The following is a 20,876-nucleotide window of genomic DNA, read 5'->3' on the forward strand; positions in this document are numbered from 1 at the left end:
AAATAGATGTCAAATACATATGTTTAAAAGAACTAAAAATATAAAATTGGATTAAAAACATGGCTGTCCCACCTGATGGATGTGTCAAGGGTCAGAGTTCGGCGCTATGCAAAAAAAATATGGCACGTGCGTATATCGCCATATGTTTGCATGTTTGGCGAATCGCGAACGAGCAAAGTTCGCCGCGAAACGACCACCAGGCGAACCGCAAGGCCATCTCTAGTAATAAAGGTGCCATCTGTGTCTGCATGATGGACAATGAAACGGTGGGAGCTGCTCGTGCTTGTCAGTGGATCAAACAATCCCTTCTACTGGTCTGGGCCGTCCAGAGCCGGTTCGCTGTGTGTGCGTGCCCTCACGTAACCACTGCTCCCAACACCTCCAGTTAGGTCAGAACAGCCTAGATTACGGGCAATTCGTATTGCATATCTAGCAGTCACTGATCTCTCACCAAGAGGTACACTACCCCAAAGTAGCCACTGATAGCCCTTTTATAGGGCAGTGCCAAAGCACTTTTACGTCCTCTTGTGGCAAAACCCAGTGTCTAATTGGACCACCCCTGTAATCATTTACACATCTGTCTGAGACATAATCACATGCTGAGTTTTACAATAATCAGACATTTCTATCCAGGTGTGGTATATATTTTGTCAATGAATATATATACTGTATACACTGCCTTCTTATCAATCTACTTGGACTGTAGAGATTTTGCATAAGGAAAGAGCAGGAAACTGATCCATTAGTTGGCGTCAGACAGTGGAGGAGGAAGGGGACGGGTGGGGCAGCTTGGCACATGGCCACAAACAGGAGGGTAGTAAATACAATGTAAAGGCAGAAAGGGTGTATTACTTGGGTAATTAGGCAAATGAGCAAGTGAAATGTTCCCATGTTCTTCTCAGGTCACCATTTCTTACGATAACAGAAATGCAGTCCATCGAGTTAGACACAGGAAGCTGGCACTTCCAGGCTATTCACTGACTGTGTGCCTCCTGCCTCACTTACTATGGGTGTACTATATACATATCTCCATTATGGTTGCCACACGATTTTATCCCAAGGCCATTTTATTGCAATTTTTGAAGTCAAAACTAGAAGAAGAAAAATCTTTCCTACATACTTTTACCTTCAAAAGCTGCATTAAAAACTGCATCAAAACCTGTGAAAGCACCCTAAGGGTGCCCGTACACGTAGCGGTTGTCTGAGAGCCACAAGGCAAAAAATGCATGCAATTTACTTCAAATTTCTGTGTATTCTGACGTCGCTTTTGGCTGCAAAGCAAGTACAGGTGGAGAATTCACACTCCTAGGCTTTGTGGCGATTTTGGTTAGTTGCGACGAGCCGTGACTTATGGTCATCCAATCATTGCAAAACGGAATCAGCTCTCAAGACATTGGGTTACAATACATTAAATCGATCATTTTGGGATTACAAGGGTAATACGAGAAAACATCTGTATAGGAATAAAGGTTAATGACATGTCGTAAGGTTTACCACAGGGAAGGACTATTTGCATACAGCGCAGTAATAAAATGTAACCGCCGAGCAAACAGGAACATTATTTTTTATGTGTTTATCTATCCATCCGGAGAAGAATACACAGTAAAGTAATGTAAGCGTGCAGTGAAGAATTTCTGAGAATGACACGTACCTCCATAGCTGTAGAAAGCCTCCTTCTCTCTGACGCTGACGACAGTTCCTAATATATCCACTTGTTTGATGGGATGTCCCTTGTAGAAGAAGATTCCTGTGATAATACAAATACAGAAAATTGTAGACTTAAATGACAAGAGACAAGATTATACTGATGGCGAGGAGCTGAAGAAAAAGGCAGGAACAGCCTGTGTCCCGCCAAATGTAAAAATTAAGCATGGTGTGACTGTGACCTTCGTCAGACAACCATGTGTCTTCCAAACCAACTATTAAGATGAATTGGCTAAGCATGTACATTTCCTCTAAGAAGGAGTGGGGAGCTTATCTGCCCCCTCCCTGTACAATGACCTCTGCACAGGTCAAAGAACATGCCAAAATACTCTGGTAGAAGTCAATGAACCACTCCCGTCTACAGGTTCCTATGGACCATGGGGCTCCTGTTTGGCCTGATTTAGGGCTCATTCACACGACCGTGGTTTGGTTCCGCATCAGAGCCGCATCCGTTGCTCCATTCCATGGCTCCACAAAAATTACAGATTATGTCCTATTCTTGTCCGTTTTGCGGACAAGAATAGGCATTTCTATAATGGGCCGTCTGTTCCGTTCCGCAAGTTGCCGAAGGCACACGGGCGGCATCCGTGTTTTGCGGATCCGCAATTTGCAGACCGCAAAACACGGCACGGTCATGTGAATGAGCTCTTAGACACAGATTTCTGTCCGTATGTGTAATTGACTGCACACGGACAGGGACACCTGTTGCCATGATCAACCCTATTACACCAGGCATACTGTCTCACAGGGTTAAAAATATTGAGTTCAATGTCCCCTCTCTTGCTGCAATCAGATGTTCCGTTACAGAGAAATTCCAACTTATATTATGATACAAATTAGGTGCTCGGAGCAGCGAGGGACTAGCCTAGCCCCTTGGAGCACCTGGCTTTGTTCTCTTCCATTGGCCATCTACTGACACTAATATTATTGTGACTGATTCTTACTGCAGGCTGTATGATCTTGACAAGAACATACAGCCTGTAGGTTACTGACAGCAGTACATTACATACAGGACAATAAAAGCTGCACTGTGATATGTTGCTGTAGGCAAAGCGCTGCAGGTATAAGAGGCCCCATATAACATTTAGTATCTGTAATGACATCTCCAATAAACCTTTAGTGTTTCATAACAAAGAGGATATAGGCCTGTCCTCTGCTCATATAGAATGTGATTAAACAGCTGCCATTTGGGTTAAACTACTGTCCAAAAGTTTTGAGACTTACAGGTATTCACAAAGTTTTGCTACTTCAGTTTTTATGGTGGCAATTTGCATTAACACTGGCTTGAAGGGTGATCAAATGAATTGCAATTAATTGCAAAGCCATTCCTTGTCATAAAAACCGAATCACAAAAAAAAAACAATTTCCACTGCATTACAGCCCTGCCAGAAAATGACCTGTTAAAGTCAATTCAGTGATCTTTTTGTTGGCTCAGGAGAAAGTGTTAACAAGGCAGCTGATATCACTCTGTCAAGCTGACTGAATTAGAAGAGCAGACTGGTTGCTTTAAAGGGGTGAAGGGAAAGTCATTGGGGGAGATTTATCAAAACTGGTGCAAAGAAAAACAGGCTTAGTATCCCATAGCCACCAATCAGAGTCCACCTTTTATTTTTCACAGTCACTTTGGAAGGATAAATCTGATTGGTTGCTGTGGGCAACTAAACCAGTTTTCCTTTTCACCAGTTATGATAAATCTCCCCCAATGTCTTCTTCTGTTAACCATGGTTACCTCCAAGGAAACACGTTCAGTCCTCATTGCTCTGCATCAACAGGGCTTCACAGGCAAGGAATTTGCTGCTTGTAAGATTGCACCTAAATCAACCATTTAACGGATCATCAAGAACTTCAAAGAGAAAGGTACAATTGCTGTAGAGATGGCTTCAAGGAGCCCAGGAAAGGCCAGCAAGTGCCAGGTCCATCTCCTAAAGAGAACTCAGCTTCGGGATCTGGTCACCAAGTGTCCAGGGCTTGATTAAGAATGGAAGCAAGCAGATGTGCGTGCATCTGGGAGCACCGTGAGGCGAAGGCTTTTGGAGAGTGGCCTGGTGTCAGGAGGGGCAACAAAGAAGCCACTTCTTTCTAAGAAAAACTTCATGGACAGATGGACATTCTGTAGGACGTACAGGGAATAGACTGCAGAAGACTGGGGTAAATTTATTTTCTCTAATGAAGCCTTGTTCAGACTGTTTGGACATCTAGAAAGATGATTGTCCAGAGAAGAAAAGGTGAGCGTTACCATAAGTCTTGTGCCATGCCAACAGTAAAGCATCCTGAGACCATTCATGTCTGTGGTTGCTTCTCATTTAAAAGGGCTGGTTCACTCACAATTTGGCCTATGAACACTGCCATGAATAAAGAATGTGGTCAAAGCATCCTCCAAGTACAACTACTCCCAAAGATCTAGGAGCAATTTAGTGATGAGCAAAGCATTTCCAGCATGATGGATGATGGAGCACCATATCACAAGGTAAAAGTGATAACTAAGTGGCTGGGTGAACAAAACATAAAAATTTTCGGTCCAAGGCCAGGAAGCTCCCCAGATCTCAATCTCATTGAGAACCTGTGGTCGATCCTCAAACAAGCAGGTGGACAAACCAAAAATAGGGAAAGTGTGATAAACTCCAAGCACTGATTAGGCAAGCATGTGTTGCCATCAGTCAGGATTTGGCCCAGAAGCTGATATCCAGTGTGGCAGGGCGAATTTCAGAAATAATGGAAATAATGAATCTTTGCATAAACTTGAAGGGTTTGTCAATAAAAGTAAAAAAAAAAATACTTATGAAATGCTTATAATGGTACTTCAGTATACCATAGTAACATCTGACATAAAGATCTAAAAACACTGAAGCAGAACACTGTGTGAAAACCAGAATTTGTGTCAGTCTCAAAACTGACTGGCAAGAAAATGAAGGAGAAAGCCAAGGAAGAAAGGAACATTTTGTAATACACTAGACATTTGTCCTTACTCACCGGGTACTTGATGAGACTCTTTTAGCTCCAAAATGTCTTTAATGAACAACTTGGCAAACGCTAGGAACACCGGATCCAATCCCCACAATAGTGATGGTAGTTCTTCCATGAAACGAGTGGGTTGTCAGAGATCTACATGACAAGACACACAGCTTGTAATTATCTAAACGGAAGCTGAAACACAATTAAGAAATCTAAAACATGCCAAAAGACTGTGTACACTATATACAGCCCTCTAATAACTCTCTACATCGTGATCCCTGCATCTGCAAAATAAACCCTGACCCATAAATAACCTAAAAGGTGCCTGTATACAGTACAGACCAAAAGTTTGGACACACCTTCTCATTCAAAGAGTTTTCTTTATTTTCATGACTATGAAAATTGTAGATTCACACTGAAGGCATCAAAACTATGAATTAACACATGTGGAATTATATACATAACAAACAAGTGTGAAACAACTGAAAATATGTCATATTCTAGGTTCTTCAAAGTAGCCATCTTTTGCTTTGATTACTGCTTTGCATACTCTTGGCATTCTCTTGATGAGCTTCAAGAGGTAGTCCCCTGAAATGGTTTTCACTTCACAGGTGTGCCCTGTCAGGTTTAATAAGTGGGATTTCTTGCCTTATACAGGGAGTGCAGAATTATTAGGCAAGTTGTATTTTTGAGGATTCATTTTATTATTGAACAACAACCATGTTCTCAATGAACCCAAAAAACTCATTAATATCAAAGCTGAATATTTTTGGAAGTAGTTTTTAGTTTGTTTTTAGTTTTAGCTATTTTAGGGGGATATCTGTGTGTGCAGGTGACTATTACTGTGCATAATTATTAGGCAACTTAACAAAAAACAAATATATACCCATTTCAATAATTTATTTTTACCAGTGAAAACAATATAACATCTCAACATTCACAAATATACATTTCTGACATTCAAAAACAAAACAAAAACAAATCAGTGACCAATATAGCCACCTTTCTTTGCAAGGACACTCAAAAGCCTGCCATCCATGGATTCTGTCAGTGTTTTGATCTGTTCACCATCAACATTGCGTGCAGCAGCAACCACAGCCTCCCAGACACTGTTCAGAGAGGTGTACTGTTTTCCCTCCTTGTAAATCTCACATTTGATGATGGACCACAGGTTCTCAATGGGGTTCAGATCAGGTGAACAAGGAGGCCATGTCATTAGATTTTCTTCTTTTATACCCTTTCTTGCCAGCCACGCTGTGGAGTACTTGGACGCGTGTGATGGAGCATTGTCCTGCATGAAAATCATGTTTTTCTTGAAGGATGCAGACTTCTTCCTGTACCACTGCTTGAAGAAGGTGTCTTCCAGAAACTGGCAGTAGGACTGGGAGTTGAGCTTGACTCCATCCTCAACCCGAAAAGGCCCCACAAGCTCATCTTTGATGATACCAGCCCAAACCAGTACTCCACCTCCACCTTGCTGGCGTCTGAGTCGGACTGGAGCTCTCTGCCCTTTACCAATCCAGCCACGGGCCCATCCATCTGGCCCATCAAGACTCACTCTCATTTCATCAGTCCATAAAACCTTCGAAAAATCAGTCCTGACGTTTCAGCTTGTGTGTCTTGTTCAGTGGTGGTCGTCTTTCAGCCTTTCTTACCTTGGCCATGTCTCTGAGTATTGCACACCTTGTGCTTTTGGGCACTCCAGTGATGTTGCAGCTCTGAAATATGGCCAAACTGGTGGCAAGTGGCATCTTGGCAGCTGCACGCTTGACTTTTCTCAGTTCATGGGCAGTTATTTTGCGCCTTGGTTTTTCCACACGCTTCTTGCGACCCTGTTGACTATTTTGAATGAAACGCTTGATTGTTCGATGATCACGCTTCAGAAGCTTTGCAATTTTAAGAGTGCTGCATCCCTCTGCAAAATATCTCACTATTTTTGACTTTTCTGAGCCTGTCAAGTCCTTCTTTTGACCCATTTTGCCAAAGGAAAGGAAGTTGCCTAATAATTATGCACACCTAATATAAGGTGTTGATGTCATTAGACCACACCCCTTCTCATTACAGAGATGCACATCACCTAATATGCTTAATTGGTAGTAGGCTTTCGAGCCTATACAGCTTGGAGTAAGACAACATGCATAAAGAGGATGATGTGGTCAAAATACTCATTTGCCTAATAATTCTGCACGCAGTGTAAATGGGGTTGGGACCATCAGTTGCGTTGAGGAGAAGTCAGGTGGATACACAGCTGATAGTCCTACTGAATAGACTGTTAGAATTGGTATTATGGCAAGAAAAAAGCAGCTAAGTAAAGAAAAACGAGTGGCCATCATTACTTTAAGGAATGAAGGTCAGTCAGTCAGCCGAAAAATTGGGAAAACTTTGAAAGTAAGGGCTATTTGACCATGAAGGAGAGTGATGGGGTGCTGCGCCAGATGACCTGGCCTCCACAGTCACCGGAGCTGAACCCAATCGAGATGGTTTGGGGTGAGCTGGACCGCAGAGTAAAGGCAAAAGGGCCAACAAGTGCTAAGCATCTCTGGGAACTCCTTCAAGACTGTTGGAAGACCATTTCAGGGGACTACCTCTTGAAGCTCATCAAGAGAATGCCAAGAGTGTGCAAAGCAGTAATCAAAGCAAAAGGTGGCTACTTTAAAGAACCTAGAATATGACATATTTTCAGTTGTTTCACACTTGTTTGTTATGTATATAATTCCACATGTGTTAATTCATAGTTTTGATGACTTCATAGTCATGAAAATAAAGAAAACTCTTTGAATGAGAAGGTATGTCCAAACTTTTGGTCTGTACTGTACATTAGACGAAAACCCAGCAGAACTTACTGATTTCAGTGGAATCGGACGACTATCTAAATGTTTATACTGGCCAGTATACTTACCAATGACAGCAGATGTAGGGGGTGGGTTGGGGAATAAGGTTCAACCTATGAGATGATTACATTCCTGATCCTTTAAAGGGGTTTTGCAACATTTTAATACTGATGACCTATCCACAGGATTGGTGGGGGTCCGACACCGTGGACCCCCGCTGATCAGCTGTTCGAGATGGCAGCAACCCTCACAGTATTGAAGCAGCCTTCTCACTAGTTTTCCTAGGCCAGTGACGACACATTCATTGGTCATGTAGCCTAGGCGCAGCTCAGCCCCATAAAAGTGAAAGGGGCTGAGCGCGATACCCAGCACACCCGCCATAAAATGTACAGTGCTGTGCTTGGTGAGCTGAGAGAAGGCTGATCTCACACGAGTGCCGGTGTCTTCTCATACTGCTGATCAGCAAGGGTCACGGGTGTCAGACTCTCACCGATCAGATACTGGTGACCTATCCAGAGGATAGATCAGCAATATTAAAATCTTAGAAAACCCCTTTTAATCCTCTAAGAGATAACCCGCTAAGGGTCCATTCACATGTCCGTAAGTGTTTTGCGGATCCGCAAAACATGGACATCTGCAATATGCGATCCGCAATTTGCGGACCGCACATCACATCACAGACACTATAATAGAAAATGCCTTTTCTGGTCCGGACAAGAATAGGACATGTTCTATTTTTTTCAGGAACGGGATTGCGGATCCCGAAAAAACTGGTGCGGATCCCAAAAATGCGGATGCGGATCCCGGAAATGCGGATTCGCATCCGTTACAGCCCCATTGAAAGCAAATGGTTCCGCAAATTGCGGAACGAATGCGGACCCAAATTACGGACGTGTGAATGGACCCTAACAGTTATCTAAAGCTGGTCATATGCTTTAGATCTATATCTAATCCGACTCTGCCCTGACAGATGCTGTTGGAGTAGAAAAGTATCGGGCACTTTGGATTTTTAACTGCCCAATCCTTTTGATCTCAGGATGACAAGCTGCTGCCAGAGCTGTCCGTCAGCCGCACTATCGCAGGCAGAGGATCACAGATGCCGCAGAGTAATGCTCAACACTTATGTATATATTGGATGCAGCAGAAATTGTACCATTTCCTTTATTTTCACTCAGCGTTTTCATTCTCTATGTTTACTTGACACACATACTTTTCATACGACACGGAGTTCTTTTTCGTTTGTTATCAGATCTGAAAAGGTGACAAGGTCTCTAAGCCTTACGTCAGAGATAAACTGATCTGATGGTGCCCATATTTATTACAGAAAAGTTGGCCGAACCCACCAGCACCAGTTCAGTTCAATGGTGTAATATGTATGGAGACTTCCAGACTTTTCCCATTTAGGGGAAATAAGAACTGTCCATGTTGGATTTCAAACATGATCGATCTATTGACTGCCTGCACTCCTTAGCTGGTGGCCCAACTGCTATTCTTCCCCATACTCAAGCATGCTCGGCCTGGCTGAACGTACATCTGTTTTCAATGGTGAGTAGCTGCCAGACACCTCTGGTGGCAGCTTATTCTCCTGGAAAATAATGGATCCGGCGTTATAAAATTCTGCTTGCCAGATCCTTTCTTCCCCTGAATTTATCCATTAGGGGAGAGTTAAGGATTATGCATCGTTTTGTCTAATTTGTCTGGGCCCCATCAAGATACAAACCAGCAGGTGAAGCAAAGTCAAGTGAGCGCAAACGGCTGAACTACAAGACATATAAATCCCATTTATGAACCAGTCTAGCCACGTCATCCTGAAGATGTACAAATATTAGGGCGGTAACGAGAAGTGGCCACAGTGGTAGTGTGATCATCTCGAGGTCATATACTGGTCTATGACATTGTACAGGCCTGCCTGCAGTATTCAGAGCACTGTGCTGCCCCCAGGGAGGTACACAGAGGTACCTGGGCCCCAATGTGACACCTGTAGCGTGATGGGATGTCCGGCAGGAATCGGAATGAACAAAGGTGCAGGCTTGGCAGGATGGTGTACAAGTGTGTTTTTATGGAGCACCGGTTTGGATCACTGAAGTTCTCAGTTAGGCCTCATGCACACGATCGATCCGTTTTTTGCGGTCCGCAAAACACGGAAGCCGCCCGTGTGCCTTCTGCAATTTGCAGAACAGAACAGACGGTCCATTGTAGAAATGCCTATTCTTGTCCGCAAAACGGACAAGAATAGGACATGTTATATTTTTTTTGCGGGGCCACGGAGCGGAGCAACAGATGTGGACAGCACACGGAGTAAATGGGTCCGCACCTGAACCACAAAAAATGTGGCTCGGATGCGGACCCGAAAAATGGTTGTGTGCATGAGGCCTAAATAAGTCAGAAAACCCCTTTAAAGGTGACCTTGGTAATGAATATAAGCCAAGGAATTCCCACTGTTTTGCCCTTTTTCTTTCATCCTAGCCCAAAGTTTTCCCCTCCTCTGTTTTCGAGCTCAAGACTCCAATAATTCTGGCAGCCACTGATATCTCAAGGGAGAGGCTACCCAGAGTCTCTACTCAAGGGGGAGCCATCTTCTTCCCTCCAACGCTGTCCAATCACTGTGGACAGGGTCAGATCGGCTAGCTCCCAAGTGAACGGGAGCAGCACTGCAGTAGCCAGGCATACCCACTACACCATGGATGGAGGAGTGTAGTTCTGGTAACAGAGCTTCTGCAAACAGCTAATTGGTGGGAGTGCCCAGAGTTAGACCACCACTGATCGGTTAATGATGGCTTATCCTAAGGACAGGTCATAAATACTTAAGTGCTGGACACCTCCTTTAAGTGCCATAATGGCATAATCAAACTTTTAAGTCATGTTGTCACTTTAAAGAGGACCTGTCAGCTCTCCGGACATTTTTACTGCTGTAATCACTTACAGATTACGTACATATTACATAGCTATGTAGTTAGTACGGATTAAAAAAGACACAAGTCCATCAAGTTCACCCAAGGGATGGATGGGAATGGGAATTTTAGGAAAGGAGAGCGAGAATCAGACTTCTACACATTTTCATAAGCATTAATGTTATCTAATTTTAAGAATTCATCTAAACCTTTTTTTAAAACGGTCCACTGTACCACGCACTGAGGTAGACTATTCCCCAGATTTACAGTTCTTACAGACTGGCCATAGACCCTAAAGAGAAATTTTCCAGCGGCCAGGGGGCCACCCAAGCTCTCCTCAAGCTGCTGGGTATGTAATGATCTGACACACAGACCACTAGGCTTGAAGGCTATGAGGCAGTGTACAGATGACACAAGAATGCAGAGTTCTTCTCCATCTGGTTCAGACCACCATGATGACTTCTCCCAGCCACGATTTGTTTTGGTAGATTTTGCAGAGAAGATGGCATCTTCCTTTACCTACACATCGCACCCTATATTCTAACACAAACACTTCTTAGTGCCACACACATGGCCATAAATATAATAGCAGCATAGACTGTGCCCCTGAATACAATCTTGTACCATACTATGCCCCTTTAAAACAAAGTGCCACACACAGTGCCCTTATTGGTAATGCCACACAATCTGTGCTCCCTATAGATAGTGCCACACTCTGTAAAACTCATATATAGTGCCTTATGCTTTGTGACTCTCTCTCTTTATATAGTGCCGCTTGTCTGTCTCCTTTATATATACAGTACCTACTCTCTGTGCCCCCTTTATATATAGACCCTCTGATTGTGCCCCCTTTTTATATAGTGCCTCTTCTCTGTGCCACCTGTGTGTAGTGCCTCGTGAATACAGTGCACACACACTGTATTATAAATAGTGTTGGGCGCGAATACTTGAATTGCGAATTTTAATAGCGAATATCGCCACTTCGAGAATTCACGAAGATTTAGAATATAGTGCTATATATATTCGTATTCGTGAATATTCTAGATATTTTTTTTTCATCTGAACCCATGATCCCTCCCTGCTTCTTGCTTGTGGGCCAATGAGAAGGCAGCAATGTCTTTGTCTGAGCTTAGCAACATCGTTAGCAACCAATAGGAAAGTTGCCTACCCCTTACTATATAAAAACCTCCCCAGCAGGTTTCTGTAGTTTTATGGAGTTCTGAGAAAGACACCAGTGTCATTGCTGTGCTCTGTGCTTTGTTGTATTACATTAGATAGTTAGTTACCGTAGCTGATATATATATAATACAGATAGTTAATGGGAGATGTCAGTGTAGTCAGTGTAGGTTAGATCGTGATATAGGTTCCAGTGCAGGGTGTAGGTAGGTAGTGTGATAGGGATTACTGTACTGTGCATTTTCTCCAGTCTCAGGAAACTTCTAGCAGCTTGAAAATTTTAGCAACAGTGACCCACGCCTGTATTGTGCTCGCAATAAGCGCATATTACATTGCCGATTTTTGCAATCAAGAAAATAATCGCGAATTCTCGAATATATGACGAATATTTGCCAATTCAAATATTGCCCCTGCCGCTCATCACTAATTATAATACTTACCTGTTCCCGGTCCCACGATGCAGCAATGCAGAACTGGTCTCTTCTGGCCGGGTCTGTTCCTGTGGAACGTTGCAGGCATCGCTCCACCTACGTCACAGAAAAAGTGCCAGAATGGCGGAGCAGAAAACCAATAGTTTCCTCGTCCAACCCGCACTGCCAGGTGCTCAACTGTATCTGCGTCTTGGTGATGCAGATACAATTTAGTGCAGGGCACCCAAAAACCAGGTGAAATGACCCAGTGCATGGTATTGAGCGGTTCAGCGGTATCTAAAGTGAACAACAGTGGCAGGTTCTGCCGTGGCATACTCAGCAGATTTTAACAGTGGCAAAATCTGCCATGTGAATGGGCCCTGTATGCAGTTAGGAAAGGTTGCATGTGATTGGCACCATCACAAAAGGACCACAGATCCTATTTCTGATGATTAACCGTAAATAAACATGGCAGTGATAATACAGGACATTACAGTTATGCCCCATGCAGCCCGTTATATTACTCCTGTTAAATGAATGGGAGCTGAGCTGCAGAACCCTGGTGCGGCCACTATGGTGTATGGAGCTTCTGCTTCCAGTTCCGTCCATTGTTATGACTCCTGACTATTGTTATGGTCCTGGCGGCTGCCGTAAGCAGCTGATCAGTGTGGTGTTGGGTTTCGGACCCCCATCGATTTGATATTGATGACCTATCTGGACAACTCCTTTAAGGGAAGACAACAAGGCTAACAGTAGATCATCTATGGAGCCATAGTTAATGTCAATTAATGTCTCGTTTTTGGTCAACCAGCTGATTTTGGAGGGAGCAGTCAACCATCTAATAGGTATGAGGGCATCCCGACCCTCCCTGACGGCAGATATCAGAGGGAAGAAATGGACATCTGTATGTCAACATGCCCGAACCTCATTTTATTGTTAGAGGGATAAACTGCAGCCAGATTTGAAATGTGGCAAGCTCGGTGCAAGTCCCCCCAAAAGTCACAAGTTTGTGACTTTTTGAAGCTAGAAAACTGTTGTAAAGGGTTTGATAAATTCAACTTATAGTGCAGGGCACAGAGCAGGGCTAGAGATTGTTAATCCGTCACAGAAGCCAACTACCTAAAATATAACTTTTAATCAAAATCGGCTAAAATAAACACATTATCCCTCACTTGGGGACTGATAGACAAACAGAAGACATACACAGACAAAATAGAGCCATTACAAGGACCAGGTCAGGGAGGGCCAATGTGGTGATAATGTGTTTATTTTAGCCGATTTTGATTAAAAGTTATATTTTAGGTAGTTGGCTTCTGTGACAGACTAGAGATTGTTAAAACATCAAACCAACATTGTACATCTGCCATCTATGAGAAGATTAGGCTACTTTCACACTGGCGTTTTGGCTTTCCGTTTGCGAGATCCGTTTCACGGCTCTCACACGCGGTCCAAAACTGATCAGTTTTGCCCTAATGCATTCTGAATGGAAAAGGATCCGCTCAGAATGCATCAGTTTGCCTCCGTTTTGCCTCTATTCCGCTCTGGATGCGGACACCCAAACGGGGCTTGCAGCGTTTTGGTGTCCGCCTGACGATGCGGAGGCAAACGGATCCGTCCTGACACACAATGTAAGTCAATGGGAGACGGATCCGTTTTCACTGATATAATATGGTGCAATTGAAAACTGATCCGTCCCCCATTGACTTATGCTGTTCAAGACGTATCCGTATCCGTTTTAGCAATGTTAAAGATAATACGGATACGTTCTGAACGAGTGCATGCGGTTGTATTATCGGTGCGGATCCGTCTGTGCAGATCCATGACAGATCCGCACCAAACGCGAGTGTGAAAGTAGCCTTATTTAGAAACTCAACAGAAGTGTATCTGCATGAGACATGTGCGGTTCTCTACAAGAAACTCATTGTGCTGCAGCCGAGCTCCTCGGTGCATAGAATAGGAGGGAGAATACAGTGTTTCCTGACTCATCTGAGACTTGTGGTCTGCACGACCGCTGCTATTCACCCTAGAAGGGTCGGTAAGTGCACTTTGTAAAAAGTGAAACCAAGATTCTTTAGCCATCTACAGCTCAAGTAACCTATAATGAGAGGTTTAGCACAAATACCACATCTGATGTCGATGAAATCGTATTCAGTCGAGTAGAGTTCCCATCATCTGCTGACAGTTGAATGTCTACGTTTAACATCAACGGATCCGGCAATGAACAGTCTGCTGAGGTTCACCGGATCTGGCATTGCCATAATTACACAATTATCACAGATTGTGCACTTACATACACCGCATGCCAAAAGCTGTGAACCTCAAAGAGATTCCTGTACGGAGAGCAAGATTGTGAAAAGAAGTTGCTAATTTCAAGCGATGCCATGAAGAAAACTAGAAGAAACCACCTCCGGGAGAAGCCAAGAGCACTAACATCAGGAGCAACGAGAATGTAAAGCACTGAACTATGGAGGCATATACTATTGGATACAGTATGCTGTGACCTGTGGATTTTCTCTAGGCAGATGTGACAGAAATAGAGGGAGAATTATCAAGCTTGTATGCCTTTTTTCTCGGGCGTAGAAAAGTTGGAGATTTTGGATCAAGTCCAGCTTGCACCCAAAGTTTTTTTATTTATTATTTTTTTTTAGCTTTTCTCTTGCCGCTTTTCCAAAATGTAAGTGGGGCATGAGCAGGAGGAGGCACGTGGCGCAGCTCATCCAGTGTAGGTTAAAGGGTCTCAGAATTTCCCCCCCAAAAAAATGACATTTCATGGAAATATATCAAAATGTTTTGAAAACTCAGTGACACTTTAAGACCACGGTACACAATGCTGGTCTTAATACATTTAAAAAAAAACTCTGGGTGCAAGCTGGACTTGATCCAAAATTTCCAACTTTTCTACGCCCGAGAAAAATGGCATACAAGCTTGATAATTCTCCCTCTATTTCTGTCATATCTGCCTAGAGAAAATCCACAGAGCCCACTGATTGACCACATGATTGCCTAAAGAGTGAACCAGGAATTGGCATACCTTACACTATTCCATACCAAGATGTCTAATAAAATAAAAATACAAAAACAAAAACCCAAAACATTGACTGCACAGTATACAGGGATGTCTGCTTTCTTACAATAGGACCCTGTGGACGATGTACGCGTACAGTACACTCTTCCCCTTTTCACATTCTGCTGTTTATTGCAGGATTCCATTTCCGGAATGACTGCCGGCTTTCAGACAGTCAAAAACCGATCCCAGCCAGATCCCATTATAGCAATGCCAGATCTGGTGAACTTCGGCAGGCTGTCCTCTGCTGGATCAGGTTACCGGAGATGTGAACTTAGCCTTTCTAAGTCTGGAGGTTTTTCATAATCGTGCAGGGAATCTGATGGACATTTTTGTCCTCCATTGCTGCTGGCAGGGATGAAACTGGGTGAGAAGTGCCATTGTTAGCTAGTAATAGTTTTATCCAGAGCCGTGCACTAGGCAATGTTACAATCAGCAGCATACACATTTACACATCACACTGTCACAACAATCACTTTTACTAGCGCCAAAGCTCCTGCAAACAGCTAAGGCTACTTTCACATTAGCGTTTTTCTTTTCCGGCATAGAGTTCCGTCACAGGGGCTCTATACCGGAAAAGACCTGATCAGTTTTATCCCCATGCATTCTGAATGGAGAGTAATCCGTTCACGATGCATCAGGATGTCTTCAGTTCAGTCTTTTTGACTGATCAGGCAAAAGAGAAAACTGTAGCATGCTATGGTTTTATCTCCGGCGAAAAAAACTTGAAGACTTGCCTGAATGCCGGCAATTCCGTAGGAATGTATTAGTGCCGAATCCGGCATTCAAAATACCGGAATGCCGGATCCGTCCTTCCGGTCTGCGCATGCGCAGACCTTTAAAAATGAGAAAAAAATAAACACCGGATCCGTTTTGCCTGATGACACCGGAAAAACGGATCCGGTATTGCAATGCATTTTTCTGACTGATCAGGCATTTTTCAGACTGATCAGGATCCTGATCAGTCAGAAAAATGCCTGATCAGTAAGAAAAAATTACACGCGTTTGCATACAGTTTGCCTGATCAGGCAGGCAGTTCAGGCAACGGAACTGCCTGCCGGAATCAAACAACGCAAGTGTAAAAGTACCCTTATCGGTTGTCGTGTCGGGAGTCGGGCCCTTGCCAATGTGATATTGACCCTCAAGGACAGGCCATCAATAGTTCAGTCCCGGAGAACCCCTTTTTAACAAAAAACTGTTTTATTATATCTGAACTTTTGCTGACCAATTATCATTATGCACAGCATACAAATGGCTGGATCCGGTACATCACCTGTGTCTATAAGTGAGGAAATATTATCCTGCAAATAACTAAACCTAGTAATAAAGAAAGAAAATCGGGAATGGTTTGCGTAGGTTGAGCTGCCTTTCATCATCTGCTGACAGCAGGCACTGCCCTGGCTAATGAGAACTATGGCCCTGGTGATGTGCTATGTGTACTCCGCATGAGCCTATTATTAGCTGCTATGCTTTTATTATTAGGCACACACCTTCCAATTTTGGATGCATTTTTAGCTTTGGCCCATGCCCTTCCCGGGATCCACCACTTTTTTTTTTTACTTTCTTGAAAAGAAGTCTGTCAGCAGGAAATTCACGGCCAGCTCTGGGCGCAAATAAAGTTGCAAGACTTTAGTTTTACAGCTTTTTAAATGCATCTGCTGCAAAGTTTTGTTGCACAGGTGTTTTTATGCCGTCCTTGCCCCTCGGGAGTGGTGAGAGAGTCGCGGAGGCAAATTTATAACATTTATGCTAGGGCTACACAACGACATTTGTCGCAGTAATGTCGCGTGACATATTTTATAATGGCAGTCTATGGTGTCGCACTGCGACGTACGACAGTCTCAAAAAACCCATCCAAGATAGAATTTGTGTGTGACTGTCGTGTCGCAGTCACAGTGCGACTCCCTAGACTACCATTATAAAATATGTCGCGCGACATGAATGTAGCACAACACATGTTGTAGTGTAGTTGTAGCCTATATGTGGCCGTGTAGCTCTAGCCTTACAACCCGAAACAGGCGTAACGGCGGAGTGAAAACTACTCCAAGTCAGGGGCAGAAGTAGTTTTCACTCCAGGAGCGCAACCGCTGTAGGTGCTTGTGCCTCGTGCAGGGGCTATCAAATACTGGCTTTTAGGACTAGTTCAGCTTTACGTTATGGTACCTTTCATTTAGGATACATTCAAATATGCGTCAGAAATTGCAGTACTTTCCAGCAGAGAAACAGAGTACCAGCTTAACCGTATCCGGCATAGCAGGACATGGCCGCGCACCGCCGGTCACCATTAACTATAATGAGATCTGATGGTGATCTGGCTGCCTTCTGGCACAAATGCAGGTTTTCAACTGCACAAAAATTCCTGCATAAAGCACCGGAGATTATCCCGTATATGTGAATGTAGGCCCTAAGTGACCCGTTGCTTCATTCTGGAGAAAAAATACTTTTAATGCACATGCAAACAAGCAGTTAAGTGCACTGCGAGTGGGCCCAAGAAACTTTATGGAACCTTGCACCTCCTGCCAGCTCCTCCTTCACCTTCTTGATTGACAAGGCCAGGTTCCTGCATAGTCATCTAGCCTGGCCAGGTCAATCAAGAAAGAGAGGCAGGGGCTGGAAGAGGAAGGTGAAGCAAGGGTGCACGGAGTGGCTCGGACCCACCCTTAGTGCACTTAGCTGCTCATTTACATATGGATCATAAAAAAAAAAATCGTTCTCGAGAATGAAGCAACGGATCCAAGTGAAAGGTATCACTCAACTGAGGTAGTCCTACAAGGCATTGTGTCTGGTTTATCAGTGAATTTCCTGGTGACAGATTCTCTTTAGGCCTCATGCACACGACCGTTGCGGCCTCCCCTCTCCCTCTCCCCCCCCCCCCCCCGATCATTGGTGGCAGCGGAGAGTTCCGATCGGAGTCCCAGTTTAATCGCTCTGGGGCTCCGATCGGTAACCATGGCAACCAGGACGCTACTGCAGGCCTGGTTGCCATGGTTACTTAGCAATATTACAATATTAGAAGCATCATACTTACCTGCTGCGCTGTCTGTGACCGGCCGGGAGCTCCTCCTACTGGTAAGTGACAGATCATTAAGCAATGCGCCGCACAGACCTGTCACTTACCAGTAGGAGGAGCTCCCGGCCGGTCACAGACAGCGCAGCAGGTAAGTATGATGCTTCTAATATTGTAATATTGCTAAGTAACCATGGCAACCAGGCCTGCAGTAGCGTCCTGGTTGCCATGGTTACCCATCAGAGCCCCAGCGAATAAACTGGGACTCCGATCGGAACTCTCCGCTGCCACCAATGATCGGGGGGGGGGGGGGAGGGGGGAGGCCGCACACTGGCCACCAATGAAATTACAATAGAGGGGGAGGGGGGCCGAAGGAGGCCGCACACTAGCCACCAATGATATTACAATAGAGGGGGGGCCACACACTGGCCACCAATGATATTCAAACTGGGGAGGGAGGGGGGTCTGCCCCCTGCTGCCTGGCAGCCCCTGATCTCTTATAGGGGGCTATGATACGCACAATTAACCCCTTCAGGTGCGGCACCTGAAGGGTTAATTGTGCTGATCACAGCCCCCTGTAAAAGATCGGGTGCTGCCAGGCAGCAGGGGGCAGTCATGTACACAGTTAGTAGTATATTCTAACTAGAAGCATCCCCATCACTATGGGGACGCCTCTGTGTTACAATATACTGTCGGATCTGAGTTTCACGATGTAACTCAAATCCGATGGTATATTCTAACACAGAGGCGTTCCCATGGTGATGGGGACGCTTCAAGTTAAAATATACCATCGGATTGGAGAAAACTCAGATCCTATGGTATATTAACTCCTGACTTTACATTGAAAGTCAATGGGGGACGGATCCGTTTGAAATTGCACCAAATTGTGTCAACGTCAAACGGATCCGTCCCCATTGACTTGCATTGTAATTCAGGACGGATCCGTTTGGCTCCGCACGGCCAGGCGGACACCAAAACGACTTTTTTTTCATGTCCGTGGATCCTCCAAAAATCAAGGAAGACCCACGGACGAAAAAACGGTCACGGATCACGGACCAACGGAACCCCGTTTTGCGGACCTTGAGAAAATACGGTCGTGTGCATGAGGCCTTAGGCCTCACGCACTTGACCATGTCCGTTTTGCAGTCTGCAAACCGCAGATTCGCAAAATACAGATGCAATTGTGTGCACGAGCAACAATAAGCTATTGATGGCTTCAGTTCATGAAGACAAACCCATACTCGCCACACACCAGACCCTGATCAACACTTCATATACCAGCAGCTGAAGACGTGATGACCCGCAGAGACCTGACCAGACGCAGGACCTAGAAGACAGAGCGGAATTTACTAAGCTGTTAATGCGTTTAGTCTCTATCTGTAACGTATAGAGTTTACCAAGAAGGATATTTAGGACAGGATGCTGCACACGTGGTCAGCTGGTGGTCACCACAGGAACCTTCAAGGGTCATGACTTGTGTGATCTGGTGAGCGGGATGAGAACACAACCACAGTAATGCAGTGTGACTTTGATGTGAAGAACGAGCAGTGTGACATAACGGAGTGAATAATCACACAATTATCTCAGATTGTGCACTTACACCGCATGCCGAAAGCCTGTACTGAGCGCAAGAATGTGAAAAGAAGCTGCTAATTTCAAGTGACGCCAAGAAGAAACCACCTCCGGGAGAAGCCAAGAGAACGAACATCAGGAGCAACGAGAAATGTAAAGCACTGTAATATGGAAGCATATACTATTATATAGAGTATGCTGTGACCTATGATATATATAATACCTTATAATTAGGCTTTACATACTGTAACATCTGGACATGAAGGGTGAGATTTAATAAAGCTACTTTCACACTTGCGGCAGAGTGATCCGGCAAGCAGTTCAGTCGCTGGATCTGCCTGCCGGATCCAGCAATCTGCATTCAAACGGACAAGAATAGGCATTTATATTGCCGGCGCCCGTTCCGCAACACGGGCGGCATCTGTTTTTTGCGGATCCGCGGTTTGCGGACCGCAAAAAACGGAACAGTCGTGTGCATGAGGCCTATGTCTGTCGTATCTGCCTGAAGAAAATCCACAGAGCCAAAAGAGTGATCCAGGAATTGGCATACCTTACACTATTCCATACCAAGGCATCTAATAAAAATAAAAAATACAAATACCCAAACATTGACTGCATGGTATACATGGATGCTTGTTTTTTTACATTGGGGCCCTATGGACAATTTTTTTATGTGGTGGCCTTGCGCTAAAATAAAGAAGGGTTTCAATTTTCCCCATCAATCTGCACTTAATAACGAGAAAATGAAAACAGAACTTAAGAAAATCTTTGCTAGTTTATTGAAAATGAAAAACTAAAATATTCCAGACCCTTTACACAGGACTAGTTGAAGCCTCCAGTCTTCTTGGGTACGATGACAAACTTTTAACACCTGGATTTGGGGACTCTCTTGATTTTCATTCTTCTCTGTAGATCCTAACAAGCTCCGTCGGGCTGGGATGGTAGGATCCGTCGTTGGACAGCCATTTTCAGTTCTCTCCAGAGATGTCTGATTGAGTTCAAGGCAGGGATCTGTTTGGCCCACCCAAGGACATTCACAGAGTTGTCGCTAAGCCATTCACCTGTGTTGTCTTGGCTTAGTGCTTAGGGTCAGTCTTGTTGGAAGGTGAACCTTTAGTCCAGTCTGAGACCATTTTGGATCAGGTTTTAGCTGTACTTTCAGCTTTTCCTTAACTTAACTGGTCTCCTTGTCCCAGCTGCTGAAAAACACTGCCACAACATGATGCTGATACCACCATGCTTCCCTGTAGTGATGGTATTGGCAGGTGA

At 44.3% G+C, this 20,876-nt stretch overlaps 1 protein-coding gene across 3 annotated transcripts in view; it reads right to left on the reverse strand.

Annotated features, from left to right (window-relative positions):
- STN1 (STN1 subunit of CST complex) overlaps positions 1-20,876 on the reverse strand; it is an 82,178-nt gene that overhangs the window by 43,514 nt on the left and 17,788 nt on the right. For all 3 annotated transcript variants that reach the window (XM_040437225.1, XM_040437226.1, XM_040437227.1), the window contains exons 2-3: positions 4,675-4,806; positions 1,652-1,747 (exon numbers count right to left, since the gene is read on the reverse strand). In XM_040437225.1, coding sequence (XP_040293159.1) covers positions 1,652-1,747; positions 4,675-4,783 — 205 coding nt within the window. In that variant the 5' untranslated portion in view covers positions 4,784-4,806. The remainder of the gene's footprint in view (positions 1-1,651; positions 1,748-4,674; positions 4,807-20,876) is intronic.

The sequence above is a fragment of the Bufo bufo genome, chromosome 6 (genome assembly GCF_905171765.1).
Source record: "Bufo bufo chromosome 6, aBufBuf1.1, whole genome shotgun sequence".
In the NCBI taxonomy this organism is placed as follows: Eukaryota; Metazoa; Chordata; class Amphibia; order Anura; family Bufonidae; genus Bufo; species Bufo bufo.